Raw genomic sequence first — 17,706 nt, forward strand, 5'->3', positions numbered from 1 at the left:
ATTTATTATTAAACTTTTATGCTTATTTACTTATATTTTTTAGATTAAAGTTAAAATTATTAATTTTTGAAATAATTAATGATCTCTAATTAATCTTCGTCTAACTGATTAATTTCTTAACTCCGGTCTACCGCTAGCTAACGTCGTCGGTTAGTAATAGGTTTTAATAAATATTTTAAACCAATTGTTTTTATGATTTTCTACTATAACCTAATCGAAACCCTTTTAACGCACTTTCACTTAAAAACCCAAAAAACTACGAAAATGGCCTAAACATAATCGGTTTTATTTTAAACTGATTTAAAAAAAAAAACAAAACAAAATCTGTTCAAAATCAATATATGTCTACCTATTTATTGACGTGAGGCAGAAAGTAATGACTCAGTTAATGAAATAATAAAAATAAATTAAAGTTGAGTTTGTTTAGAAAAGTAGGTTTAAATCAGAAAAATTACAAAATATAGGATCTTTTATGAAAAGAACAAACTCAGTTTACCTATTGTTGACGTGTTGAGGTCTAAAAATAACAAAGAACACGTAAAAATTAGGTATTTTTCAAAAAAAAAAAGTTTTAAATCCAAACAGAAAAAAGTCAAAATATAAAATTTTCTATGGAAATAATTCTTATCAGCCTAAATAATATGGTGGACTCATGTAAGTTTCTCCCTAAATCTCAATGTCACAAAATTCAAAGGATCTATAAACAATTTTGTGAAATAAATGTAATTTCATTAAGTAAAATGATATTTTAAAGTCCATTTTTTAAAATAAATTGTAATAATTTTTGAAGGCCCAATCTGATATTTTTAAGAATAACCCTTTATCATTAGCAGAAGTAGCAAATTCGAAGCTGGAATATACACGAAGGTTAACGTAGCAGCGAGGAGAGCTTTTCAGTTTATAATTTGTTGAATTCAATGGCTGAAGAATCAGAGAAGAGATTTCACGCCGTCATGGATAAGCTGTTCTTTGCCCCTCCTCCCAATTCCAAACCCACAAGAACTCCCAGTTCGACTAGGTATATGGTTTTCCTTTATTTATGTTTTATTTTTTCAATACATTGTAATTCACCAGCTGAAATTTTGCTTGAAGAATCCTGTAATTCGTTGTTTTGATCCAATTATAGCTCTAACGTTTGAATCGCGTTTTACTCTACACAAACAAGTGACTCACAACCAAATGAGGGCTTGTTTCAGTTCGTTAGGGTTTATCCATCTGAAAATCGTTTACACTTTCATACAATACAAATGCTTATACAGTTATACTCCGTCCATTATATTGAACAACGAACTGTAATTTGTTTTGGAGGTCAATTGCCTACTTGGACACTAAAATCGATATGAATCCTATGCCTACCCTTATCGATGGTAGATTAGAAACCAAGTAAATACCAAATTTGTGTCTGCGAATCACAATGCTAGACAATTACAGCTTTTCGCTAGCAATTTCGGGAGTATTGGTAATCACTTGTTACTTGAATAGTGCAACTGCAGTTGGATTTTTCAGAGGAAAGAAGCGCTCACATATGATGACTACACCTCTAGCTGTAGTTTATTCAAAATCCATCGGAGGTACAATCGAGGAGTTGAGAAAGACATCTGGTGAGACATTGCAATCACCTATGTGCAGACCCTGGGACAGAGACGACTTACTGAATAGGCTTGCTACATTCAAGTCCATGACATGGTTTGCTAAACCTGAGGTTAGATAAACTTTTTTGATTCAGTAGTAGTTAGATTGATATACTCTTGTAGGAAGTTCTTTCTCTTTCTTTGATTCTTTCCATTTCATTGTCAATTTTTGGGTAACATAATCTATTTTCATCAGGTAGTAAGTGCAATAAACTGTGCAAGAAGAGGTTGGGTTAATGTAGATATGGACATCATAGCCTGTGAATCCTGTGGGGCCCGTCTCTTCTTTTCTACTCCATCATCATGGGCACAACAACAAGGTAACACAACCACATTCATGATTTCATCATACAAATACAATCATTGTACTTTCAAAAACCATTACTTTGAATGATAATCTTCTTTTATATGAAATGTAGTCGAGAATGCAGCCTCGGTTTTCAGCTTGAAGCTGAATAATGGACATAAATTACTTTGCCCATGGGTTGACAATGCTTGTGATGAGAAGCTAGCACAGTTTCCTCCTAGTTCATCTCTAGATTTGGTTGATAACTACAAGAAACGATGTGCATCATTATTGCAACTTTTGGAGCTTCCTGTGATCTCATCAACAGCCATTAATTACATGTGGAGCCCATTGTTGGAAAACTTCCTTAAAAACTCTCCAACTCTAGAGAATGTGTATGGATCTGATAATGTTTCTACAACAGGGGAAGAAGTTTTTCCTGTCTTGTATTATCAGGTATGATAACTTTATATGTGGAATTGAAGAAGGAATGGAATGGTTCATTATTCTAAATTCTATTCATGTATTTTTTTTTAAGGCACAAAAGGTGATCAGTTTATGTGGTTGGGAGCCTCGGTTGCTACCTTACATCGTTGATTGCAAAGATGTAAAAAAAGATGAATCCATCAAATCTGGACACATACACAATAACACACAGAATTCAAGTATAACTGTATACTCTTCAAATCTGGATCCAAATCCAAACAATGATCCCTCTACAATTGAGCAATATGATCATACATCTATAGTTCTAGTCTGCAGACTTTGTGGAGCTAAAGTTGGCCTATGGGCTTTTCGTACAACTCCTCAGCCTCCAGAATTTTTCAGACTTATTGGACAAGAATTAAACGAAGATTCAAATTCTGAAAATAAGCAACTAAATGTTGAACAACAACAACAAACAGTGAATAGAAGTGTTTTGAATTTGACAATTGCAGGGGGCCCACCACCAGCAGATCAGAATTTTCGGCCCACAATTTCTTTGCCTGTTGTTGGACAGAATTTGAGGACTCGGTTTTCATCTGCTTTTGAATCTGCTGCTGACGTGTCTGTTATCAAAAGTTTGAATAGTACATCAAAAGATATTATTAATCAGGTTTCAGGGGATGTTCATAGTCAACAAGAGGGAGGAAGTCTTGGAACCAATGATGATGATACTGAGAGGTTATCTTGTTTAGGTAACTCAGTCCCTGTGCTTTGTGAAACATGATGGTTTTAGTCCAGATGTTTGATTTTTTTTTTGGTCCCTAAAGCGGAACTTTGTTGCACTTTTGGTCCTTAGGCTATTCTAAATGACCATTGCTTCCTTGGAAATTCTTAGATATGTTTCAAATTTGGGTTTGTTGATTTCATGTTTAGAATTGACATCAACATCAACATCAACATCGTTGAGTTAAAAAGTTTAGGGACCAAAAGTGTAACGAAGCTTTTCTTTAGGGTTAACTAATTCCTACCCATTATTATTATTGTTTTAGGGAAGGATTCAACTTCAAGTCAACCAAGTCCAGCAGCTACAACTACAACTACAAAAGCAATGGAGTTTGATCCAATAAAGCAGCATAGACATTTTTGCCCCTGGATCACATCAACTGGGAAGTCTGCACCTGGATGGAAACAAACTCTTTCTGCTCTACAACGCCAGAAAGAGTTCCTCTCTCCTCCATCACCCACAACCCAACAACCTTCATCTTCATCTTCACTCATTCAGGTAACCCATTCCATTGGAATTCAACATTCCATTCCTTTCACTCATTCCATTCCTTCCAACTACAAAATACGTTCTAATAATCCATTCAATCTTTTTACAGGTGTCAGATCCTGTTGGTTCTGTTAAAAAGCTTCTCACACCCCCCTCAGCTAAAAGACACAAGTTCACACATGGCTCCACCTAAACTCAAATTATTTGTGAAGTAACATTATTATCTTGTTTTGCTTAAACCATTTATTTCTTCACTTTCAATTTAATCACAAAATTTTTGGGCTTTCATGTAATCAAAAAATTAGAACAAGAATACACATTTTGATGTACAACTCAAAAATTACGCCATTAACCCGCAATTTGTAACGATTACTTTTGAATAGGGTCTGTTAAACCCTCTCTCTGCCACCACTGCCCTTTTATCTCCGATCAACTTCGCCACCCTGTTTCACAACATTAATTAATTTCTCTAAATTACTAACAAAGTAAAGTGATTTTAAGTTTTCTATTTTAAAATTTAAAATTTTAGTACCTGAAATAGGGAGAACTAGTGTTTTCCTGAACAGTTTTAACCTGACTCATCTTCTCAACAACTTCCATACCTTCTAGAACCTTCCCGACAACCAACGTTGATGCGTCCAACTCCGGCGAATCTTTTGTTGATATCAAAAACTCCGTCCCATTTGGTTCTTTCCCGATTTCTTCTTCATCGATCACCAGTTTACCATTTCGAGCAACCAATTTTTGCTTCGGAGGCGGCTTCAGTGGGTCCCGTACGATAATCCCAACTGTTCCGGCGACGTTTTTAGTTCCCGGACATTTTCCGTTTTCTTTTTCTAATTCGGAAACTAGATTGTTGACTGCGAAACTTCTCCCGGTTTTTGCTGCGAGTTCAGCGTCGACGCCGTATGATCTAACGCCGCCGTGTTGGATGTAGCTTGGTGTGATTTTTATGAACTCTTTTCTTCTGTAACTCACACCTGTCGTAGTGGAATGATTGGATGTAAATTGAAAATATGAAACTTGGAGGACTGAACGTGGAAATTACCTGCTGCTCCACTAACGAAATCGCTGAACCTTGTAGTTCCGGTGGGGACGGAGTTTCCGTATAGCCCGATGACGACTCGTCCGATGGGTTTGCCGTCGATTGATATGTCTAGGAAAGCGCGCTTGGTTGGAAGCTTGTCGGTGCAGCTGTCTACGGTGGTAGCGGCGGTGGTGGAGTCATTGGTGTCTGGAACGTCATTGGTGGTGACGCTACTAGTCTCGTCGGTGGAACTGGCGGTGATGCTAGTTTCCGATTGATTCTCTTCGGTTACATTGGAGGTGGCGCTAGTCTCAACAGGGTTTTCTTCGACGGGAGTGGTGGTGGCGCTAGTCTCAACTGGGTTTTCTTCGACGGGGGTGGTGGTGGTGGTAGTCTCGATTGGGTTGGCTTCGATTGGAGTAGTGGTGGCGGTAGTGTCGAGTTGATTGTCGTCGGCGGGAGCTATCGCGGTGTTGGTAGTGTCAACTGGATTGTCGTCTAGGGTTTGGGGATTTTCCGGTGGGAATAGGGTTTGTTCTTGTGCTCTTGCCGTGGGTTGAAATTGGGAAGTGAGAAGGAGGAGGGAGGAATTGGTGCAGATTGCGAGGTGTCTACGCGACAGTTTGATAACTGCAGGGGAAGTGGTGGTGGTTGCTGGTGGTGGCGGTGGTGGTGGGTGATGCTGTTTAGATGTTGAATGCAGGAGGCTTGAGTTTTGCCATATCTTCTCCATCAATGGCTTCTTTCCTCTGTGTGTGTGAGAGAAGAGAATGAGAAAGAGATAGGATGTTATGTGGACAACAAGAGATAGTAATCCCATCCATGATGGGGTCAGAAATGTCCATTTACCAACCACAACGCCAACCCCGCCCAAAGAAGTGGCTTGATTTCCATTTTATGGGTATGGGTATGCATTTTAAGTTTCCAAAAATACCCTTAAGTTCGTTTTCATTTTCATATTTAAAATAGACCCATGAATAGCAACACAACCCAAAGTCCGTATCATGGGTTTTTATTTAGACAAAATTGCAAAAATAGTCCTTATGGTATGCATTTTTTTGGGGTTTTAGTCCAAACAGTGACTTTTTTGGTTTCGTAGTCTTTTTGGACTACTTTCATTGTAGAATTGGTCCCTGATAATCTTGAAAAGACTATATTGCCCTTTTAATTTGTTTTTTCCATTTACTTAAATACTTTTTTCTTTTATTTAATTATAAATGTTAAATCAAATCAAGAATGGGACCCACCTCTCTCTCTCAGTTGGGGATTTATCTCTCAGTTGGGGATTTGGCGATGGCTGATCGGAAGAAAAAGAGGCACGAAATCAAAACATCCAAACACCTTCATCCTAAAATCAAACCAAATGATCATGTATACAAGATTCCTAAAATCGTATCAATCACTTTAAAAACAAAGTAACAAACATCCAAACACCTTCATCCTAAAATCAACAAAATCAAACTTAGACAGCAACTGAAATCCCACTTCTGCCAAAACACACTCATAGATACTTATGCAATGTCGAACCAGAAACCCAAATCCCACTTAAGTAATCAAAAAAATTAAAACCCATATCACCATTTTGGATCAATTGCAGAGAATGACCCTAGTAAGAACAAGAACTAAACAAGAAACAGTGAATAAAAACAGAGTAACAGAGTCTCTCATTGACCATTTCTTCACTGCTTTACCTTCAACCCTCAAACTTTTAGCCCTTCGAAGTGCATCAACTTCCTTCAACAAATCAAACTCCAAACCTTTCTTCTTCAATTCCTCCACACACTTCCCCAATAACTTCCCATCTTCTTTATCCCTCTCCAGTAATTCTCCAGATGCTGTGTCGGTCTTGTAAGGAAAGGAACAGCCCAGATTAATCCCAGAGAACAGAGGAGCGAACAGAGAGATGGGATCCATGATCGGTTGCATGATCCAGATGTAGACCCCCTTAAGTAGAAACGAAGGAGTCCACTGTATGTGTGATTTGGTGAATATCTTGCACTTCGATTCCACTCAAGAACAAATTCATCTCCTCCAACTCTCTTGTTCTTCCCACTGGTTTCAGAGTTTGGTTTCTTGGTGGTGTTGAATGAAGAATTTCTCTAACTTACACTACTGTTGCTTCGTAATACCATTTTGTTAAATCCCCCTTTTGATTCTGTTCGATCTTGCCATGATTTTGAGTATGTTCTTTCGACGCCATTTACTCTACTGAAAGTGTCGTCGTCGTCTTTGTTGGATCCTCCACAACGGTGGATGAACCCCAAAACTTCCATCTCCATCGTCTTGGTTTCTTCCCCTCTTTCTTCTCGCCGTTGTCTTTGAACCCTAATTCGAATGTCTCTGAGCAATCATCTCTTAAGGAATTTGAATATGAATCCCTTGCTAATTCTCACTCACTGCTGATGCTTGGAAATCTTTTTAAGGCGCCATGACCCTAGTTAGACCTGTCGAGGCTTTTCCTGCGCTTGGAGGAAGAATCGGAGTAATATTCTTTGAGAGCGATTCGATTCAGGATCAGTTCTTCTTCTTTAAGCCATTGCTTTAACAGAAGCTTGTGGGTTGGAGTCATGGCGATTTCGTGAAGTGGGTAGAGAAATGTTTTTGACGATGATTCCACGATCGCTGTATAATAGCAGTGTCTTTACTCTCATCTGCCATTAAATCAGTTTCTATAGAGAGAGAGAGAGAGAGGTCCCATTCTTGATTTTATTTAACATTTATAATTAAATAAAAGAAAAAAAATATTTAAGTAAATGGAAAAACAAATTAAAAGGGCAATATAGTCTTTTCAAGATTATCAGGGACCAATTCTACAATGAGTAGTCCAAAAGGACTACGAAACCAAAAAAGTCACTGTTTGGACTAAAACCCCAAAAAAATGCATACCACAGGGACCATTTTTGCAATTTTGTCTTTTATTTATTAACTAGTATTATAAAAACCCAAAATTTTTAACATGTAATTCGAAAAAGCTCTAATATTTTTATTATTATTGCTATGACCACAACTTTCTCGCAGAATTAGCACTCTAGCTCATTTAACGAGTTTTACAGTTAACTTGGTTAACTTTTTTTACAAAATCAGTCCTAAAAAGTTCAAATTTAGTCCCTGGGGTTTGCAAAAAATTACATCACATGGTTTTTTAACCATATTTTTCGTTTTTTGTATACTTTTCGGGTTTTTTTTTTAAATAGAAAACAAAAGGTAAAAAGGTTAAAAAAAATTGTTGAAAAATAAAGTTAAAAAATGAAAATAAATAAAGTATATATAAAAAGAAAAGAAAAAATGTACATAAATTTATAAAAAAAAAACCGAAATAAATAAAGTATACAAAAAAACGAAAAATAAAATTAAAAAACCATGTGGTATAATTTTTTGCAAACTTCAGGGACTAAATTTGAACTTTTTAAGACTGATTTTGCAAAAAAGTTAACCAACTTAACCATGAAACTTGTTAAGTGGGCTAGAGTGATAATTCTGTGAGAAAGTTGTGGCCATAGCAATAATAAAAAATATTTAGAGCTTTTATAATATTAGTCATTTTATTTATTTATTTTTGTAATTGACCATTCAGATAATAATACCCGCCAAGTTTTTTTTGAGAATGCAAATACTAACTTATCATTAAAATAATAATACCCGCCAAGTTTCTTTCGATCTAGTATACCCTCCATGTTGCATACTTACGAATTCTCCTATCAAGAATCTTATTAGTGTACGAGATAACTGGCGTTTCAAGCTGTACACAAAGGAAAAAATAACACATTGTCATATAATGGTGAAATATAATAATTATGCATAAAATATTTTTTATGAAGTGACTTAACACTTTTTCGTTAGCCCGACGATGATGGAGATATGGTCGCATGTTTGTGCATGTATACTCATTGACTAACTTATGAACTTGAAAAAGTTGTGTAATCTTATATTTTGTATATATGCTTTGTCATTTACAATCTTTAACACAATAAACTGCTTCAAACTTATCTTTTGCAGATTTGTTGGTTACAATATGAAATTTCTCATCTACACAATTTCATTTCCGATTCTAGCTTAATATATTATTTATCATTGAACAATTGAAATTTGTTGATATGTGATGAAGGGTTGTGGGCTAATGATGACTTATGCTTATAGGTTGACATGTTGAACACAGGTAATGGATCATGCATCCTTAGTGAGTAGTTTTAGGCCCTGTTTGATAGGTATTTGATAGACAAAATGAAGTTGGGAGACTTTGATAGGTATTTGATAGACAAAATGAAGTTGGGAGACTGAGAAAGAAAACAAGGCTTTCCAATAGTACCCTTGGCTTGGATAAAAATTCGCAACTAATGAAGGTTACAAGAATAGAACTTGGGTCTCCCTTGTAGAAGCAATGGTATTTACCAGCAAGCTAAAAGGTTTTTTGTGTTTTATGTTTAAAATAATATATTTAATGTCTATTATGGTGGAGGTTTTTGTATAAATTATTATTATTATTATTATTATTATTATTATTATTAATGTCTATTATTATTATTATTATTATTATTATTATTATTATTATTATTGTAATATTGCATAGAAACGTGTATAGCATCAGGGTAAAATGGTCATTTTACACCAATCAGCACATTCGGTCAGATTTTCAATCAAACAACATGATTTCTTACTTAGTCAGAATTTCTTACTCAGACAGACCTTTCTCAGTCAGCAACTATCAAACGGGGCCTTAGTTTATTTAGAATTAGCATATATAGAATTATCCTTTTGGGGATGTTAGGGCTCAATTTTATCACCTGATTGAGTTTCATCATAATCTGATATATACTTAAAGTTTTCCGTAGCTCATTCGTGTGGATGTATGTTTGAATCATTACTCAACACCAACAATTTTGCATGATCGTTTGCTAATTCATGAGCGTCATATGCAAGACCATGTTAAGCAACTTCCTTACCTTTATGCTTAACATAACCCTATGATCAAGTCCATCATAAGCGACTTCTGTTGCATAATCGTTATATATAATAAATTATACATATTTGGTTACTTTTGGTGGACAGCCCATTTCCACCCACAAAACGTGCAGTATGAGTTATAGATTGGTATGGAAGTAATCCATTAACAACAATACAACACTTTAACATTATTCACAACAAACAACTGGACTATACTTGGAGGCATATTAGTAATGGTATTAACAAAATATTTTACATCATTATCATCAATAATTTTCATAACAATGTTCGATCCAAGACATTGAAAATGCAAATAGATCTGATTAGTACTTAACTTGGACTTGAAAACAAGGACAGGTCTAGAAAATATTACTAGGATATGTGATGTTTGAATTTTGCAAACTGATTTTAGATAACAATATTAGATATAAAATAATTATATATACTATTTAAAAGTACAAAAGTGTAATGTATTCTTGCTATGTATGATTTTTAATTTTTCAATTGAAATTAACAACACTAAAAACGAACATGAGAAAATTAAATATTCTAAAATGTATAATTAACTCCTAATCGTGATAAACATATAAAATAAATAACTTACTAGAATAATAAAATATCCTAACAATATTTTTTAATATACAATAAGTTATATTACAAATAATTGTGTTATACATATTATTTATAATTATGTTATTGATATTAATAAAATAACATAGAAATAAAATAATTTATTTAAAAAAAAGTTAACAAAGCTAACACAAACAAATAACAAAAAAGTAATTAAATAAAAATATATTTTAATTTTAAAATCTGTTAAAGATACACATAGACACAAGAGAAACTTTTATCTTCACATAACAAATCAAATAATGTACAAATTTTATCTTGTACATTCATATTCACATGTCATATTTCGGAAGACATTTATGTGGTGGTTCAATTGTTTTTTTTTTTTTTTTCTTTTGACACTCCGAAACAAAACTAAATAGTTCGGAACGAGGCGTACTCGCATTCATGGTCAGCTTTTGGTCATTCCGAATATGAGTTTGTTCCTATTGGTCAATTTTATAAATATCATTTTTTTTTATAAATTTTAATTTTAAGATCTTTGTTCATATTTAACTTAAGGACTTATTTCTTATGCTTCTAACTTTTCAACATCTCTAGTCTTTTCTTGAATTGATTTGGAATTATTTGTGGACTGTGGTGGTCAATATGAATACCTTTTTCAGAAAACACAATGAACAAATCAAGACAAAAATAGTTGAACAAAAAGAATTAATCCATATGCTTTTATACATTTGTATATATTAAAATGATTAAAAAAAACTCAACCTAATTTATTTGTTTTATGGTTACTTAGTCAACTCTATGTAAATCCTTCAAATACAAAAATGAACATTTAACAACGAAATTATTCAAACATAAATTCCAAAAGTTCATCTTAAATTAAGCTTTTAAAAAAAAAGTTATGCATAAACGAGAAAATACCAAAGTTCGTTTCCATTTTATAACTCTATGCGACATAATACAAGAAAACCCACGGAAGCAAATATTTCTCCTGATTCATAAAGTTAGCGCCAAAGAGAGAGAGATATACATATATGGGAATAAATGAAACCAAAGAAGCTTTACTAAGATAACTGATAATTCTGCCATGCCTGTTTTCTTCCAAACTTTGTGTACACTTTCTCTCACTAATTCACAACATCAAGAAACAAAAAATGTAAGCATAAATAAAGAGACTATCATCTAAATGTTAACTTAAGATCGCAATAACAATCAATAACAAACTTCATAGTTTGCCCTTCATCCTTTAGTAATAACCAACCCCCTTAATTTCCGCTCTATCCTCTTGAGCATCACCTCCTTTTTCAAGAAACACGACACGACCTACAATTCAACTATGAAACTTGAGAAAAAGTCTTTTGACAGTAAAAAGGTGAGAATCCATAATATCTGACATTGACTATGGGACTGGCAGATGAAGCCAGTTCTGCAAAAAGGTTATTCTTCCAGCAACCCCTGAGCTAAGCGGGCCCACACTGCCCCCACGCCAAAAATAACTAGATGGTAAAACTTTGATTAAACTTTCATGGAACTTACCATCTCGACGAATGGCAATCTCTCTAACACGTCGAGTTAGACCGGTTATTGGATCGTTGAAAATCTTTGTCTCCAAATTCCCCTCCAAATACAAGATTGCACTATAAGCAAAAAGCCACAAATGATTAATTTGAGAAAAAAAGGCGCACACTTGGAAACGGAAGATAAAATTATGTTGAACCCTAGTTTTCTCTACCTTTCTCCATTAAATCGTTCTTTCTTGCTACATTTAGTAAAAAAGAAACACTCATATATAGCTTACCAGATTAAGTCATATGTCCCGATTTAAGTCCATTATTACATACCATAAGTTAGTCATACGGTTTTACATAAATTGTTAAATGGAACACTGGTTCCTCCATTAACAAATTGGCCTTTGAACATGTAAACAATATAATATCATATCTTATCCACTTCTGTAATCTAAGGGTTTTTTAACAACATGCCCTAGTTCCATTCCTATGAAATCAAAATCAAAAGAAACGTTATATAAAATATCACACTAACCATATCATTACAGAATTCAAAAGTGCTAAATTCTCATCGTTTTGTTCTTTAATCTTCTCCAAATTCATTATCATAGGCCATAGCATTCGCATTTAGCAGAATTATGTACACTATATACATAAACTGAAAATTTAAGCTTACCCGGGAACAGCATTCTTGACTACAAGCGCACCCAGTCTCTCAGGGTAAATCGAGACACGATGCCACTGAATCATACTCCGATTAGCATAATCCCTCGGCTCCTCATTCTGTAATGGCCGCCGGTTGTTCCTCATCCCTCCAGTTCCGATCGATAACATAGTTACCGTCCTCCCACTCCTCAGCTTCTTTTCTATCGGATTTTGACCGACCTTCCCGATCAATATCGCCTATTCAATACAACAACAAAACCCTAATCGTAAAATTCACAATAACAAGTTAAATCTACTTCTTTCTGTGTTTTAGAGTAAATTAAGCAATGTGTGTGTACCCTATACACGCCTACATCTAAACCATTTTCGAGTGGGCGGTCTCCGAATTCCCTTTGCCGGGAATTAGAATCGGAAGATTGGGATAACGGATCTGGGTCGAGTTCTGGGGCGACAGTGGAATCGGAATCAGACCCGGAGGGGATTTCGGTGGAGAAATGGTGGAGAGAAATTAGTAGAGACTTGTGGTGATTAGCGATGGGGTTTGTTGAGAGAAAAGAACGATAAATTCTTGTACAGAGGGAAGACGCCATGGAATTGAATTTCCCCAACGATTTTGAGCTACAAAACCCTTAAACCCTACTGATTATTAAAAAATGCAAGTTGCTGGTATTACTGAGTGAAGATGTTAACAAACCCGGTCGACTTTTTTCAAAAAAAACCGGACGGATCGATTTTCGAGATTTTGTTAGAGTCGGCCCAAAATCAAATTCATAAAACAAAACTGAAAAATGGTTGACCTATCTACTTTTTTTTTCTGGCTTTAGTCAAAATTACGAATTTTTTTGGTTTTTCGATCCTTTTGCATTAATTTGATATGAAAATAGTCTCTCCGAAAATCGAAATGACTATAATACCTTTGAGATATTTATTTTTCATTTTTTTTAATTTAATATTTATTTTAACAATTAAAAATAATAAAGAACATTCCCTCTCTCTCTCTCTCTCTCTCTCTCTCTCTCTCTCTCTCTCTCTCATTTCTTACGATTCTTTCTTTCTTTCTTCTTCTTGATTTCTGGCAAGACCACCCACCGAAAACGGTGTTTTCCGGCCACCAAGGAAAACAAACAACTCCCATCATTCTCTTCCCTTATTTTGTCGACAATCACCACCCAAACACCCTCATCTTCTATTGCTAATTCTCGATTCCCCTCTCCCTCTTTTCTTCTTCGACTCATCGGAAAACAAAACAAAAGAAAGGACACTATTACCTCTATTCCATATCCACCCCTGGTCTTCATCTCATCATCACATACCTACAACTTGAGAACCATAATGATAAAGAGGGAAATCAATGCCCATTGCAACTCGAATCCTAAGGAAATCACCCCCTATCATCATCTCATACCTAAAACTTGAGACTTGCTCGTGTGAATTGTTCGTATGTGTTAAAGTGTAAACTTGTGAATTGATTTACATGTGAACATGTGAATTGATTCCCAAAAACGAAAAATATATCCTACCAAAAACATGAACCCATTTGAATCATTTTCCTAATTTTATGTGTGTATATGTATGAAGAACTTGTGTATTTTCAAGAAAAAGAAAAACGATTGTGTGTGATCAGGAGAGAGATAGAAGAGAAAAAGAGAGAAAAGAGAGAGAGAGAGAGAGAGAGAGAGAGAGAGAGAGAGAGAGAGAATGAGGTATGGGATCCATTTTATTATTAATAAAACATTAAACTAAATAGAAAAAAATATAAAAAAAAACGTATCAAGAGGGTAATTTAGTCATTTCAATTTTTGGAGGGAACATTTTCACATACAAACTAGTCCAAAAGGACCACGAAGCCAAAAAAAGTCATGGTTTGGAATAGAACCCCCAAAAAATGCATACCACAAGGATCATTTTTACAATTTTGTCATTCACAATTAAGTTTAATTTCTTTAAACAAATGGTTAAATTTAGGAAAATTAAGTAATCTAACCACTTTTTAATGGGAAAATAACTTATCAGGGTAATCATCTTTATCGCTTTGTTCATATTTAAGTAACTTCTTTATTTTTGTACACATTTGATCATTTAACTTGTTATATGTGTTCATATATTGCCATTGTCACCGGCTATAGCAGATGACAATGGTAATATGTGCACAAATTAACAAGTTAAATGGTTAAATGTGTACCAAAAAAAAAGTTACATAATTGTGAACAAAATGAAAAGTTAATTACTCTGATAAGTCAGTTTCCCCACTTTAAATAGCGATTTTATTTTTCATATTTGTTTGTATTATTTTTTTTTTCAAATGTTATTTTTAAAATATCCATAATTTCCTAAATATTAATTATATTGATCAATTTTAAACTTTACTTTTTAATTATGTAACTCTTGGTCCTGGTATGCATTTAAAATTTAAAATTTATACATTTTTTTGTGGAGCAACTCGACAAGTTGGTAGCCCCAAACTCGTCGAGTAGAAATCAGAAGAGACACGGATTTTAAGTAACCTACTCAACGAGCTGAGAGCCTTCAACTCAACGAGTAGGGCTGCCAGAATAAAACCCTAATTTCGGTGTTTTGCACCCTATTTAAGCATCCTAATCCCCACATGCCGGCCTCATTTCCAGCCTCCAAGTCCCAAACCCCAGATTCAGAAACCCTAATGCAATTGTGATCTTGTGAGCCATTTTTGAGTGAAAATTGGTGTGTGTTGAAGCTTGTGAAGGAAGGAGAAGCTTGGGGATTCAAGAAGAAGCTAGTAGATCTAGAGACTTCATTTCATTCTCATCATTTTCTGGTAAGCAAGTCTCAAACTTTCTTAGTAACTTCTTAGATCTCTTTATTATCATTTTGTTGGGTTTTGGTCCAAGAAGCACAATCCTTAGGATAAGGACGTCCCAATGGAGTATACCATCAGATCTGGAACCATAGAGGGCTTTCATGGCATAAAAGTGCAAACTTTATGGCCATTGAAGCCCCATGCAAGCTATAGGATGTCATTTTGGCCTTTTAAGCTCCAAAAGGCCATAGATGGAGGGAAAGGTGGAAGCTTTAGGTGTTCATGTATTGTCTAGGGTCCAAAACTCAGTTTATATGCCTAGGTTTAGAGTATTGATGGCTTTAGGATCAAGATCTAGTTCCTAAAGAGTTAGGGTTTGAGCTAAACAACCCATTAAGTAAAGGTATTAACGGGTAAAGTTGGAAACTTTACCCTTAAAAGGACATTTTCAGTGTATATGAGAAGTATGGAGCCTAGATCTGAAGAGTATGGGCTTAACCCATTAAGATGGCCCAAACAGACTGAGGAAATCGTCGAATCCATAGAGGAACTCGACGAGTTGAGTCGATTTGTCCCGATTTTGAATAGGGTAGAACTCGAGGGATTTATCAGCCGAATTTGAACATGAGGCAGTGTCAGTGGTTAGATGTGGTGAAGGATTACAACTGTGAGATCCTTTATCACCCAAGGAATGCCAACGTGGTGGCCGATGCTCTTAGCCGCAAGTTAGTGGCGACTCCGATTCGAGACATATGTCTGAGGATGACAGTGATTAATCAGTTGCTGGAGCAGATCCGAGAGGTGCAGGTCGAGGGTATGAAGGAGGAGCGCCGAAAGTGTGAGCGGATCATAGGCCAAGTGGTCTCATTCGATTATGCCGGCCGTGGTTGTTGACCCTGCATGTGAGGTTCTGGGTTCCGTGTCGGGGGGAGTACGACAGGTTTTGATGGATGAGGCTCACAAGTCGAGGTTCTCCATCCATCCCGGGGCAACGAAGATGTATCGTGATCTTCTCCCTGATTATTGGTGGCCCTGCATGAAGCGGGACGATGCTTGGTACGTAGAGCGGTGCTTGACCTGCAAGAAGGTCAAGGCTGAACAGCAGAGGCCTCACGACAAGATGCAGTTGTTAGACATTCCTGTGTGGAAATGAGAATATATCACTATGGACTTCATCACAAAGCTTTACAGGACCGTACGTGGAGTAGATTCGATATGGGTCATCGCGGATCGGTTAACCAAGAGCGCTCACTTCATCCCGATCCAGGAGAGTATATTGGCTGAGAAGCTATCCGAGATCTACGTTTGCGAGGTAGTGGCACGTCATGGAGTGTCGGTCTCGGTGGTATCAGACCGAGATGTTTGTTTCACTTCCAGATTATGGAAGCGGTTTCACGATGAGATGGGTACTCGTCTTCACTTTAGTACCGCTTTCCACCCTCAGACTGACGGGCAGAGCGAGAGGACGATTCAGACTCTCGAGGACATGCTACGTGCATGCGTATTGGATTTCGGTGGCAGTTGGGATACGTATCTTCCGCTAGCAGAATTTTCGTATAACAACAGTCACCATGCCAACATAGACCAACCTCCCTTCGAGATGCTCTACGGTAGGAAGTGTAGGACCCCAATCTATTGGGGCGAGGCCAGTCAGAGAGTCATGGGGAGTACTAAGTAGTAATCAAGACTACTGAGAGGATCCAGCAGGTCCGGAGCAGGCTCCAGACTGTTTAGATTCGGCAGAAAAGCTATGCCGACAAGCACTGTTTAGAATTGAAGTTTCAGGTGGGCGACATGGTTCTCCTGAAGGTGTCACCTTGGAAAGGTGTCATCCGGTTCAGGAAGCAAGGCAAGGTGGCCTTGGTACATCAGTCCGTTGAGGGTTTTGGCTCAGGTGGGGCGGGTTGCTTACCGTTTGGATCTTCCAGCAAAGCTCAGCCAGATCCACAACACTTTTCATGTCTCCCAGCTGTGGAAGTGCGTAGTGGATGATTCTGTGATTGTGCCTTTAAAGGATATTCAGGTTGACGACAGCCCCAACTACATCGAGAGACCAATAGCTATTCTTGAATAAAAAGACGAAGGAGCTGAGGAACAAGAGGGTGGAGTTAGTGAAGGTGCAGTGGCAGCACCGCAAGGGCTTGGAGTGGACTTGGGAGCCCGTGGTGGAGATGAGGGAGCATTACCCGGAGTTGTTTCTTGACGCAACAGACTTCGAGGATGGAGTCTAAGATAAGTGGGGGAGAATTGTAACGCCTGGTTCCTGGTACACATTTAAAATTTAAAATATATTCATTTTTTTATGGATCAACTTAACGAGTTGGTAGCCCCAAACTCGTCGAGTAGAAATCAGAAGAGATGCAGGTTTTAAGTAACCTACTCAACGAGTTGAGAGCCCTCAACTCGACGAGTAGGGCTGCTAGAATGAAAACCTAATTTCGGTTGTCATCTTGGATAAGGCATGCTTATGGCATTGTCATCTTAGACATGTCCACAAGAAGCGCATAGCCCAACTCCAAAAGGATGGAGTGTTGGAGTCATTTGACCTAAATTCGGATGACACGTATGAATTTTGTCTGCTTGGATAGATGACTAAGTC

General features: G+C 36.4%; 4 protein-coding genes across 4 annotated transcripts; 1 reads left to right on the plus strand and 3 right to left on the minus strand.

Moving 5' to 3' along the window:
* Positions 1-818: 818 nt before the first annotated feature.
* LOC111895878 (uncharacterized) lies at positions 819-3,964 on the plus strand. The gene is made up of 7 exons (XM_023891932.3): positions 819-1,018; positions 1,483-1,702; positions 1,828-1,951; positions 2,051-2,373; positions 2,456-3,095; positions 3,393-3,625; positions 3,726-3,964. The coding sequence occupies exons 1-7, from the start codon at positions 918-920 to the stop codon at positions 3,807-3,809; spliced, it is 1,725 nt and encodes a 574-aa protein (XP_023747700.1). The 5' UTR covers positions 819-917; the 3' UTR covers positions 3,810-3,964.
* On the minus strand, positions 3,878-5,497 carry LOC111895879 (peptidyl-prolyl cis-trans isomerase CYP26-2, chloroplastic). Its single transcript, XM_023891933.3, has 3 exons — positions 4,665-5,497; positions 4,149-4,596; positions 3,878-4,059 (listed from the first exon to the last, which is right to left on the minus strand). Exons 1-3 carry the CDS (start codon positions 5,461-5,463, stop codon positions 3,957-3,959), a joined length of 1,350 nt encoding a protein of 449 aa, XP_023747701.2. The 5' UTR covers positions 5,464-5,497; the 3' UTR covers positions 3,878-3,956.
* A 733-nt stretch (positions 5,498-6,230) lies between these two features.
* On the minus strand, positions 6,231-6,557 carry LOC111895861 (uncharacterized). The gene has a single exon (XM_042901703.1). The coding sequence runs from the start codon at positions 6,555-6,557 to the stop codon at positions 6,231-6,233; it is 327 nt and encodes a 108-aa protein (XP_042757637.1).
* Positions 6,558-11,198: 4,641 nt separating this feature from the next.
* LOC111895877 (single-stranded DNA-binding protein, mitochondrial) lies at positions 11,199-12,982 on the minus strand. The gene is made up of 4 exons (XM_023891931.3): positions 12,670-12,982; positions 12,342-12,568; positions 11,694-11,794; positions 11,199-11,480 (listed from the first exon to the last, which is right to left on the minus strand). Exons 1-4 carry the CDS (start codon positions 12,919-12,921, stop codon positions 11,404-11,406), a joined length of 657 nt encoding a protein of 218 aa, XP_023747699.1. The 5' UTR covers positions 12,922-12,982; the 3' UTR covers positions 11,199-11,403.
* Between the last annotated feature and the right edge of the window lie 4,724 nt (positions 12,983-17,706).

The sequence above is a fragment of the Lactuca sativa genome, chromosome 4 (assembly GCF_002870075.4).
Source record: "Lactuca sativa cultivar Salinas chromosome 4, Lsat_Salinas_v11, whole genome shotgun sequence".
Taxonomy (NCBI): Eukaryota; Viridiplantae; Streptophyta; class Magnoliopsida; order Asterales; family Asteraceae; genus Lactuca; species Lactuca sativa.

Excerpts from the sequence above, each read along its gene's own strand:
- LOC111895879 (XM_023891933.3), bottom strand. The coding sequence starts at position 5,463 with ATGGGATTACTATCTCTTGTTGTCCACATAACATCCTATCTCTTTCTC. Across the intron at positions 4,597-4,664 it reads TTTCGTTAGTGGAGCAGCAG|GTGTGAGTTACAGAAGAAAA; the intron begins GTAATTTCCACG and ends CCACTACGACAG. Across the intron at positions 4,060-4,148 it reads ACTAGTTCTCCCTATTTCAG|GGTGGCGAAGTTGATCGGAG; the intron begins GTACTAAAATTT and ends GTTGTGAAACAG.
- LOC111895861 (XM_042901703.1), bottom strand. The coding sequence starts at position 6,557 with ATGGATCCCATCTCTCTGTTCGCTCCTCTGTTCTCTGGGATTAATCTG.
- LOC111895878 (XM_023891932.3), top strand. The coding sequence starts at position 918 with ATGGCTGAAGAATCAGAGAAGAGATTTCACGCCGTCATGGATAAGCTG. Across the intron at positions 1,019-1,482 it reads AGAACTCCCAGTTCGACTAG|TGCAACTGCAGTTGGATTTT; the intron begins GTATATGGTTTT and ends TTACTTGAATAG. Across the intron at positions 2,374-2,455 it reads TTCCTGTCTTGTATTATCAG|GCACAAAAGGTGATCAGTTT; the intron begins GTATGATAACTT and ends TTTTTTTTTAAG.
- LOC111895877 (XM_023891931.3), bottom strand. The coding sequence starts at position 12,921 with ATGGCGTCTTCCCTCTGTACAAGAATTTATCGTTCTTTTCTCTCAACA. Across the intron at positions 12,569-12,669 it reads TAGATGTAGGCGTGTATAGG|GCGATATTGATCGGGAAGGT; the intron begins GTACACACACAT and ends TGTATTGAATAG. Across the intron at positions 11,795-12,341 it reads GTCAAGAATGCTGTTCCCGG|TGCAATCTTGTATTTGGAGG; the intron begins GTAAGCTTAAAT and ends TTTTGCTTATAG.